General features: G+C 50.6%; 2 protein-coding genes across 3 annotated transcripts in view; both read right to left on the reverse strand.

Annotated features, from left to right (window-relative positions):
• Window positions 1-10,054, reverse strand: part of ZNF229 (zinc finger protein 229) — a 62,145-nt gene extending 52,091 nt beyond the window's left edge. Inside the window, 1 exon segment of the mRNA XM_057711317.1 lies at window positions 9,923-10,054. The gene's annotated coding sequence lies outside the window, so the exon portion shown is untranslated.
• Window positions 1-10,061, reverse strand: part of ZNF180 (zinc finger protein 180) — a 28,616-nt gene extending 18,555 nt beyond the window's left edge. Inside the window, exons 1-3 of one of the 2 annotated variants that reach the window (XM_057711319.1) lie at window positions 9,923-9,954; window positions 6,933-7,022; window positions 6,590-6,727 (exon numbers count right to left, since the gene is read on the reverse strand). In XM_057711319.1, the coding sequence (XP_057567302.1) occupies window positions 6,590-6,592 (3 nt within the window). In that variant the 5' untranslated portion in view covers window positions 6,593-6,727; window positions 6,933-7,022; window positions 9,923-9,954. Of the gene's footprint in view, window positions 1-6,589; window positions 6,728-6,932; window positions 7,023-9,922 lie in introns of both variants that reach the window. The other variant, XM_057711318.1, reaches the window with a different exon arrangement.
• Between the last annotated feature and the right edge of the window lie 1,267 nt (window positions 10,062-11,328).

An 11,328-nucleotide genomic window follows, 5' to 3' on the forward strand; every position in this document is an offset into this window, starting at 1 on the left:
TAAACGTGTGCTGACAGTAAAACAACCACATGAATGTGCTGCCTGTGCCACCTGAGACTTCACGTTTGTCCTGTGGTCCCCGAAGGCACCAAATCATGGGTGGAGCTCAAGTCCCTCTGTATGGTCAGGCCACTCAAGACGGCTGTTCTCTTGCTCTCTGTACGTCCCCTGCTTGACCTGGGCCTACTGCACCTACACCCTGCTCACTTGACTGACCTTCCTACATACTTGCCCCAGGCCCCAGCTAATGACTGGTCTAACTTTAGCCAGCATGATAGCTTATCAAAGGGGTGGTGAAGAGTGTGCCCCTCTGCTGGTTTCCCTGGTAACCAATGAGCCAACCTGACATCAATCCCACCTATAACTGGTAATCTCCCCTCCCCTCGGCGCAAAGACTGCCAGCTTGTCCTGCCTGCCCACCCCCACCCCGCCCCCCGTGTCTGCCTCACACAGGGGGTGTCGCTCCAGGACCTTGCTTTAGACTTGTAAGACAGAGTGTAGCCCAAGAAAACCTGCATTGAGTACCCTTTCTTCTCAGAAAATTCAGAGCAACAGCCTCTAGAACCTACCCCCAACTTACTTTCTCAAACTAATGTTCAAAAACTGTGTCCCAAAAGTATGCAAAAACACACACTCACACACACGCACACACATCTACACCCACCCACTCTTTCCATCCACTCCGGATTACTGACCGTTTTAGGAATGTCTCCTGTATTTACACCTAAGCTCCTGCAGTTTCCTTCAGATAATACCTATCATTTGCCTAGCGTGTTTAATAATACATGTAGCACTTCAACACAAACTATCACACAATTATCTAAACTCCTCTGAAGAAAGGAGTGATATGTCAATTTCACCAACACAGAAATTAATGGTAATTAAGTTTCGTAAACTCACTTAAGTCCACGGAGTTCACCAGAGATGGTCCAAACACTGAGTGCCTGATCTGAACTCCTCCCCTTTCCATGGCCCCACCACTCAAAGTTTAATCATTCAAGCACCACAGAAAATGCCACCTTTTCCATGAAGCATTCCCAGATCGCACAAACTCTCGTTTCTTCTTCCCTTAGGATTTCTCAGCTGTTTTTATTGGACCCTAACTGCACCAGTAAAATCATTCTCCTCGAATTATTTCCATGTCTATATACCTGGGTCATGAATCCCAAACTGTAAAGAACCATGTATTTTTCATCTTTGTATTCTCTGCAGTACTGACACAATGTGAGTCGTCTGAATTTCACAAGGCTTGACATACATGCATGGTTTGGGATATAAAACTGGAATGAAAAGCCTTTACCCCCAATTCTACGTGCTCTGGAGCATTTTTATTTTCAAAAGTTACTTATTTATTTATCTGCACCGGGTCTCAGTTGCAGCTCGCAGGATCTTCGCTGCCGCATGCGGGCTCCTTTAGTTGCAGCATGAGGGATCTTAGTTCCCCGAACAGGGATCGAATCTGGGTCCTCTGCATTCATGGAGTGTGGAGTCTTACCCGCTGGACCATCGGAGAAGTCCCTGGAGCATTTTTATTTTTATTCTTTTTCACTATTTACGATTTATTCTACAACTTTATTGAGGTTTACTTGACAAAAATTGTACATAGTTACGATTTTTTTGTGTGGTGAGAACACTTAAGATCAACTCTCTCAGCAAATTTCAAGGACATAATATAATATTGCTAACTACAGTCACCATGCTGTATGTCAGATTCCCCAGGACTCACTCATTCCACGTAACTGACCCTGTGCACCACCTGACCAACGTCTTCCCATTTCCCCCACTGCCTGGCAACTACCACTGTACTCTCTGCTTTTATGAGTTCGACTCTTTTAGATTCCACACTTACTGTGTAAGTGAGATCACGCAGTATTTGCCTTTCTGTGTCTGGCTTATTTCACTGAGTAAAATGTCCTTCTGGCGCATTTAAAAAAGTATCCTCTTTACTCAAACAATCACCTCTCCATGTAATGAAGGAACAGTTTTCTTTTTCCTTGTATACTTTACAGAATTGGAACAGGAATTAGACTGCTGACTTCCACACAGAGAAGAGTTACAGGTAGAAGAAAATAACCATTCTCTCTGTGACATGGGTGGAACCACGTGTGACCCAGGGCAGAGGAAGAGAGTCAAGCAGAGCCCTCCTGGAATGGCCTGTCCCTTCCCAGTGAGCCTCTGCTCAACTCAGTCCTAGGACTATTTGCTACTTGCTTCTCTGTAAACGGAGTTGACCAAACATACCTAACTCAGAGCATTCTTGGGGCAAAAAAACAAAGCTTCCAGTCAAATCACAGAATGATTACTGAATTCAATTATCGAATCTTTGTATTTGGGAAACTCCTACATCTGTGAGGAGGTTCAGGATATTAACTCTAATAGGCATCACACCAGGAAAATTTCCCTCTTTGGTGTGTGAATTTCTCTTATTGTCCACAGGAGATGTAGGGCAGAGTCCACATTTCAGCTGAAGCGAAGTGATGTGCAGGGCCCATGTGGAGGGCACACAGTTTCTTAACTACTAATGGAGGAAGTAAAAGCAATTCCCGCTCACACCGGAAACCTGAAGGTTCCCTGTCTGATCTTCTGAGATCCTCCTGACCGGAGGGTCTCACTAGTTCTCATATACAAGAAAATTCTCTCTCCCTTCCCACACTATTATCTATGAAAAGTTCTCAACTTCCCTCAAATGGACGGAACAGACCCTCCACCACAAGGTCACCAACTCACCAACATTCTGCCCGGCTCTGGCGTTGAGACTGACAGGGAACAGACGAGACTTCACCACCACCTTGGCAGGACTTTTTGGTCTCAGCCCCTAAAGGCAGGCAGGGCTCAGAGTTGCCTCAAGGCTGAGTAATTGCCTTCAGATACATAAGTCACTGAAACCTCTCAGGTGATGTCCCAATACAGTCTCTTCTTGAGTGTCCCTCATTCAAAGCCAAGACTTGGGCTCCCTGGATGTCTCTCTCTGCCAGGGCTCTACTTACTATCTCCATGCCCAAAGCACCAGTGCATCTTCTGGTAGTGACTACAATTAACTAGAGGACATTCACAGTTGAACAGTGGGGAAGCCAGCCTCCAGGTGGCCCCCAATGACCCCCGCCTCCTGGAAGTCACACCCTTATGTGGTCCTCGCCACTTGGTACCAGGGTGGGTCTTTGTGACCAACAGAATACAGAGGAAGGGATGGTGTGTCATTGTGAGATCAGATGATAAAAGACACAGTGGCTTCCATCTTGCTTGTGTGCAATTAAGCGTGTGAGCTCCTTCTGCCCCCCTCTCCCCCCACCCCCAATCTCACTCAGATCATTTGCTCTGGGAGAAATCAGCTGCTGTGTTGTGAGCAGCCCTGGGGAGAAGTCTATGTGGTGTGGGACTGACACCTCTCGCCAACAGCCACAAGTGAGCTTGCAAGTGGATCCCCTAGCCAAGCTAGCCTTCCAAAGGCAGCAGCCCTGGCCAACAACTTACTGTAGCCTCGTCAGAGACCCCGACTGCTGGAAACATCCAGATAAGCTGCTCCCAGAATCCTGACCCTCAGAAACTGTGTGAGGTCATAAATATTGGCTGCTTTATTTATTTATTTATTTATTTATTTATTTATTTATTTATTTATTTTTTTGGCTGCATGGCTTGCAGGATCTTAGTTCCCTGACCAGAGACTGAACCCAGGCCCATGGCACTGAAATACCGAGTCCTACACTATGGACCCCCAGGGAATGCCCTAACTGTTGGTTGCTTTAAGCTGCTAAGTTTGAGAGATGCAACCATAAATGACTAATACGAGAAGGAAGATGTTTTTGCTTTTTCTATCTATGTAGCCTTTCTGTCTGTGAGAACTAAGTCATCTTTCTCCCCAGTGCCTCACACAGGGCCTTACACTGATTAGGCCATCAATAAATATATGATGAAGGAAAAATTATGAGTAGCTTGCTAATTCAGTTGTGCAACATAGAAAAAGATAGCAAAGATAGCGAAAGGACCACTAAGATTCCCAGAAAACACTCGAAGTCACTAGCTTAAAGTACAATATCAATGGTCACATCAAAACTCATTTGGGGGGGGCACAAAGGGGAAGCTGGGACGAAGTGAGAGAGTATCATTGACATATATATATACCACCAAATGTAAAACAGATAGCTAGTGGGAAGCTGCTGCGTAACACAGGGAGATCAACTCAATAACTGGTGATGACTTAGAGGGGTGAGAGAGGGAGGGTGGGGAGGAGTCACGGGAGAGAGGGGATATGGGGATATATGTATAAACACAGCTGATTCACTTTGTTGTACAGCAGAAACTGGCACAACAATGCAAAGCAATTATACTCTAATAAAGAGCTTTAAAAAAAACTCATTTTACCTGTACTTTGGATAAAGATGTGTATGTAAATTTATATTTGCATAACTCTCTCTGATGCTCTTGTACACGTGTACAAGGAACCATATGCAGAAACATTTATAGCGCTGCTGTCTGTAATAGCAGAAAACGAACACTAAATACCCACTAACAGTAAACTCCTAAAACCTGTGGCATATTTAGAAGTTGAGATCTGGGCACTAGCAGTGCACACTGGTATCCAAATGTCACTGCTCTCAGGCCCTCACAGTGGACAGAGACAGAGAATATATGTGTGTATGTCTGTGTACACACACACACACACACAGGCACACAAACATCCCTACGTGTTTCTACATCTATGTATACTGAAAACCATGAGCCACACCAATACCTCCAATTCCACTAATCACCACTAAGTTCATCCCAAAGTCCTCTCTTTCCACAGCTGACGGTGAGAACCCTGCCTCCCATTGATAGGGACAGAGTAAAGGGATGAAGCAGGTAATTAAATAGCTAACCCCACTAGGGGATTGTAAGTAAAGAAAAAAGTATGGGAGACCCCTGTAAGTTAATGATCACTCAAGAAAGCAGGTTTGCTTAACCACAAAACCGAGCAGTCTTGCTTAGCAACAAAACCTTGCAAGAGAAGCAGGAGACGTGCCCAAACAATACAACAAGGGTGGCATGAGACCCACATCCCACCCAGTGTGCTCAGTAAGTTAATGATCCCTAGGGCACACGCCTCTGTGTTCACTAAAAACAAAAATATAAGGAAAAAGTGGCATTATACTGAAACCTGAGATGACATACCATTTTTAGCATACGGTACTGCCTTTTTGTTCATTTCCATTGCGCCATGCCAGTCCCGGCGTGACCATGTGGGGCAAGAAAACTCCCCTGCCCAACATGGAGGAGAAGCTGACGATGGAAACTTGACATTTACTCAAAGATGAGAAAGAAGGTGGTCTTCTCCCCCTCCCCACTTTTCCTTTGATTATGAAACTGTAGCCCACTAAGTTGTGGGGGCATGGCATCCTCTTGCCCATCTGCTTGTAAGCCTCACAAGTGTCTTATTTTAATAAATCACTTATCTATCCCTTTGCCTCATGCTGAATTCTTTCTGAGCTGAGACATAAAGAATTGGAGCGCTGAGGAGCTCCCAGAAACGCCACCTAGCAGTTTTACCATGACCCGCATTTGATTTACTTATCTGGTCAACCCCACTGTGAGTAACTGATCTCCCATTTCCACTGTCACTCCCTCTCCCACACAGATCTTAGCCCACCTGGGCTCTGCTGTCCCACAGGAGGCCGGCCTTGGCCAAGGGGCCCTCATCACCCTGCCTGGGCTCTGACTCTACAGGCCAGGCGGCCTCTTCTCATGGACTCACCTGTGTGCCACTTGGCCTTGGACTCTGGGCAGATGCCCTCAATATCCTGCCTGAGCTCTGATTCTCTATGTCAGGTCACCCTCACTTGTAGATGCCCTCAACCTGCTAAGGCTGTGACACGCCACACCAAGGTGTACCCCACCCCCAACACGGGTGCCCGTCTCACCCTGCTCTGGCTCCGACACCCCAAGCTGGACCACCCCTTGCGTGGACACCCTCACTGCACTTGGGCTGCCCATGCTAGTGGCATCGCCTATCTGGATGCCCTCCTCATCTGCTCTGTCCCTGTCACTCCTGACCAGAACCTCCTCCCCCACACGGACACTTACCTCACCCCACCTGGGCTCTGACTCCCCACGCCACCTTCCTCACCCCTCTTAGTCAGACGTCCCCACCCACGGACACCCTCCTCACCCTGATCAGGCTGTGACACCCCACAGCAGGCAGCCCTCCCTCAACTACAGATGCCTATCTAACTCTGCCCCACCTAACAGCTTCAGGATTGAACTACTCAGGAAGGGAAAGGTGAAACTCTTAAGTTAACATTGTTAAGAAATGAAATGTTCTCAAAGAATATTTGCTGTAAGAAAATGCTTTAAATTGTTAATTTGCTCACCTTAAATTGCCCTGTACAAAAAAGTACAAAAATGTTGATAAGTAAATAAAAACATAAAGTCACTGGGAATGTAACTTACAGATAATCTTTGTTAACTGATATATTTATAACATCTTTTCTAGGCACACACAAACTACATTCCTTTTTTGTCATTTTGAAATGCTATTTACCTAACATAGATCATAAATATCTGTTTATGCTTTATCCTATCAATGGCTACAGTGCATTCCATTTCATGGTCTTACCATAACTCATTTAACTCTCCTCTTGCATTGCATGTCCTCAAACATTCTTTCCAACTGCTTATTCTCAAGCAAAGTTGTGAGCCGCTGGCCAAGGGGGAAACAGTACCTTGAGGGCTTTGGATACAGCATGGCAAATTCCTTCCAGAAAGAGTTATTTGGTTAAAAGGGTGAGGAAATGCAAGGAGCCCCATAAAATGTATAGTGCCTGCCGACTGGGAGGGACCAGAAGCCCCCAAAACACTGCAAAGAGAGCTGGACAGTGTCCCAAGCCCAGGGGGTCAGGCTGTGGGGCGTGGGTGGGAGCAAGCTCTGGGTCTCCCAGGGGAAGGGTAGCTCCACTCACCTGCACACAAGCCTTCAGGGGCCCTGGGGGCTTCTCATCCCGCTCGTCCATGCTCCCCTCCAGGCACGGGCAGGGGCCTGAGGTCCTGAGCTGCAAGGGGAGAAGCCCTGAGTACAGCATCCTCATGCTGTATCCTATCCAGGTCCACTGTGGCTCCCCATTCCCTGGATGAGTGTCTGCTTCCAGGATGCAGTCCCCATGGCAACTGTGCTTCTAGAGGCTCCTGCCCAGATAGAGTCCTGCTTGAATGGCTGTACTTGCACCCAGAGTCGCTCTGCTAGGCCAAGGTTCTGCAGCTCTAGCCTGCTTCCTCCACTGTCTGGGGCTTCTGGACCACCTACCCAGAAGCCCACCACATGCCCAAGTGTGGCCATCCGCCCACCACCAAAATCTGCAGCACAAATCAGTCCCTCTCTATCCCACTGGATCCTGGGACCCCCACAAACACCCAGCACATTGAGGACCCCCTAGTGTGCCCCTACCACCCCCAACCTGGATCTGCAGCCCCAAACCAGCACCTCTTCCTAGGGCGAACAGCAGGGCTCTGGGCTTGATGGCCCAGAGTCAAACTCCATGACTAACTGTGTGAAGCTCATGACATAGCCCTGCCCCTCCCAGGATCCTATCCTTCTACTGACAAGCCTGAACCTCCGGCACCTCTCGGGTGACTGCCTCTCACTTCCTGTTCAAACAGCCAAGCGTATGCCACAGAGCTCAGCTGCACCCACGACCTGGTCCCTCCGCCATTCTAGGGTCGGTGGGCCCCTACCAGAAAAGTGCCAGGCCGATTCCCCCCCACCCCAAATCCTCCTGGGCCCCGAATCTGTAATTCTGACCTGGCCCCTCCACCCACCTGGTATCCTCAGGCCTGAGTCTGAAACAAGGCTGGCGTGGTACTGGGGGCTGCCCAACAAACACCAGCCACTCACCAGCCCCTCCTAGGCCCAGAACACGGGCCTCAGTTGTCTCTGTACTGGCTCGATGCTTCTGGGTCTGAGACGGGAACAGCCCTTGGCAAATCCCCCCCTTTGCACGCCATCCCTGCCCCATCTCTCCCTCTTACCCACCCCTCAGCCCCACTGGATTCTCAAACAGTACTTCGTGAGTTCACAATGCAGCTGTACCCTAAACCTGCACCCCAACTGTTTCCTCCACCAACCTCCCCAGGCACCTGCTTGAGTCACATCTGCCCAGATTCCTCCCAAACATCTTCCCGGGCACCGGAAGCTCAGGGAGAGCCTGTCTCTCCACCAACCTGGGCATCGTCAGGCTGTGATTGGGGCGCCAGGTGCACAAAGGCCCCAGCACCTTCTAATACCCACATCCAGCTCCTTGTTTCTCACCCAAACACCCGTGCGTGTGCACAGAGGACAACTGGCACGGCCCTACTCCTTTGTAGCCCAGAATCTGCAGCTGTCTCCTCTGCCCACCTGGACATCCTCAGGCAGTACCAGGGTCCTAGGACTGCCCATGGCCCCCATTCTGCCCAAATGACAGGGCATGTGCAGAGCGCAGCCTTGGTTGTCCCAAGTTCAGAACCCGAAGCTCCAAACTGGGGCCCTCAGGCCTCTACTCCAGCAGTCACTGCATAGGGGCCACCCACTAAGGCTCCCTCAGAACAGGCTCACCCCAGAATCTGCATCCAGGACCTGCACCCTCCTCCAGCCTGGGGCACTGTGCAAGTTCCCATGCCTGAGATGAGAAGCTGCATCTCCCACTCCGTGCCTCAACCTCCCTGGCATACCTCAAGCACCCACGGGCCTCTGTGAGGGGTCCAGGTCCCCAGCCCCACTGCCTGCTTACTGCCAGAATTTCAGAACACCCAAACAGTAGCTTGAGCAGAGAACTCCAGAATCAGCCCTAAGACCTTGGCACTCACCAGCCTGGGCGTTCTCGAGTTCATGATAAAGTAGCTCCCGTGGGAACCAGGTCCTTTTGCTTCTTCCAACCCCAAAAGTCAGCTACTGGGTGCCACCCAGCGTACAGCTTCTTCCAGGTCCAAATCTGCAGCCCAGACTCTGTCCCCTTACCAACTGGAGCATTCTAATGCCTACAAGTTAGGTCCCGGGAACACTTACTTCATAATCATGCTGGCAGCATCCTGCTTCCTACCCAAACAGCTGTCAATCTGATAGCCGCTGCTGCAGCTCTGTCATTCCTCAGCTCCAATCCTGTACCTACCACCCAGCGTCTCCACCAAACTTGAATGTCCTAGGACTCTGCACTGTCCTACATGGGTCCCAGGATCACTGGTCCAGGTTCCCGCTTCCCATTCAGACACCTCCAACATGTAGGGAGCCCTCCGTTTAGAATCTGCTTCTAGGCTCTGGTCCCTCTGCCAATTTAGGAGTCTGCAATCCAACAGCCAGTCCCACGGGGCGGGGGGGGGGGGGGGGGGGCAGTGGATGAAGTAGCGCTGCCTCTCCCAAAACAAGAAACTGCAACTCCAACTTGGTCTGTCCAGTATCCAGGGCGCCCCCAGGTCTGCAAAAAGAGTGGTGTCTGCTCCACAGTCAACTACCCAGAATCTCACCTCCCACTTCATGTTTCCTGCTCAAACACCTACTCAACAATATAGGAATAATGACTGAGCCCATCACCTCCGAGAACCAGAATCTGCAGTTGGGCACTTCATCAACCCAGTCGTCCTCAGGTCCTCCACTAAGCAGGCCCAACCTTGTATGAGGGGGAGGCGGGGTTCTCAGGATTCCCCCCACACCCATGCATATAGCCTATCCTGCACCAGCATGGGCATCCCCAGAGCATCCTATGAGCACCACCTGACCAGGTACCGGCGCACGCGTACAGAACAATCCCGGGATCTGCAGTTGCCCTAGAATCACCACCAACTTCGGTGACCCTGGGCTGAAGCACCGCCCACGCAGGTCCCAGATCGCCCCCTTACACTCGCAATCCCAGAGGCCCGCCTGGACCCTGCGCACGCGCGCATGAGACACCCCCCCCCCCACGCGACCCCGCCCCTCACCAACCTGGGCGTCCACGGGCTCAAGGGCCAGGCAGGGCCTGTTGGAGCCTCAGTACCCAGCACGGCTCTGCGGCAAAACAAGCTCGGTTAAGCAACTCTCTGACGCGACTCTGCACACGACAGACTCGGGTTATGCTAGTTCTGTCCCCTCCCCTAGTCGGCATCCGCAAGGCCACTCGACTTAACCTCCGCAGAGCCGAGGTACGCGGAGACAGCGAGCGGCGGCGCGCGGGACAATGGCTGCGCTTCTGGCCGAACCCGGAAGTACGTGTGGGCGAGGCGAGGCGGAACTACAATTCCCAGAAACCTCGGCGGCGCGGGTGGTGCTAGGGCCGCGTTCCAGCTCCTCAGGGAAGTTGGAGACTCGGACGCGGTTACACGAGAAAGGGGCGCTAGGGTTCGGGTCCCGGCTGGGGCCTGCGAGTGTGCATGTCCGAGTTTTTGCGGGGCGCCCAGACGCGGAGCCAGATCGGAGGCCGAGGCCAAGACACCGGGGCGTGGGGAGTAGCTGGCTTGGGAAAGGCCGGCCCTGGGCTCGGCTTGACGTCCAGGAGTGATGGTGAAAACGGGATTCGGAGTGAAACGGCGGGGACCCCTCCTGGGCGCCTGCTGCCTTGTCAGGTGCTTCGCGCTCACCGTCTCCTTTGGTGCTCGTGGGCAAAGATAGTCGCTACAAATCTGTTATACAGTCCAGGGAGCTCCTGTCAAGCCCTTCAAGAGTCTGATATGTTTTTGTAGTCAATAACAGTAAAATAGTAAAAAAAAATCCCCCCCCCCCTTTTTTTTGGAGTGTTTTTCCCCTACCTATAAGGACTTAAGAATCTGTTCACCACCCCTCCCCTTTTCTCTCTGTCCTCATCTCCTGGCCATTTTCCTGGCTCAGTTCCAGTCACGCTGGCCTTTACATCTTCTCCAACAACTCGAGCAGGCTCCCATCTCAGGACCTTTGCCTGTGCTGTTCACGCTGCCTGGCAGGCTCTTCCTCTGAGGAGTCTCCCACCATCTGGTCGTTAGGCGAATGTCATCTTCTCTTGAGGTATTTCCCCCACCAACCCTTGTAAACTTGCGAACGAAGTCTTCACTCCTCATGTACTCCCTGCCTCCCCCACCGTTATTTTTTTTGGGGGGGGGGGGGTACACCAGGTTCAATCATCTGTTTTTATACACATATCCCTGTATTCCCTCCCTTCCTTGACTCCCCCCGCCTCGAGTCCCCCCCACCCTCCCCGCCCCAGTCCTCTAAGGCATCTTCCATCCTCGAGTTGGGCTCCCTTTGTTATACAACAACTTCCCACTGACTATTTTACAGTTGGTAGTATATATATGTCCGTGCTACTCTCTCGTTATTTTTTTCTCTAGAGAACTTTTCAATAACGTAGTATATATTTTAGGTTGTTTGCTGTTGTTTGG

This window comes from Hippopotamus amphibius, chromosome 16 (genome assembly GCF_030028045.1).
Source record: "Hippopotamus amphibius kiboko isolate mHipAmp2 chromosome 16, mHipAmp2.hap2, whole genome shotgun sequence".
In the NCBI taxonomy this organism is placed as follows: domain Eukaryota; kingdom Metazoa; phylum Chordata; class Mammalia; order Artiodactyla; family Hippopotamidae; genus Hippopotamus; species Hippopotamus amphibius.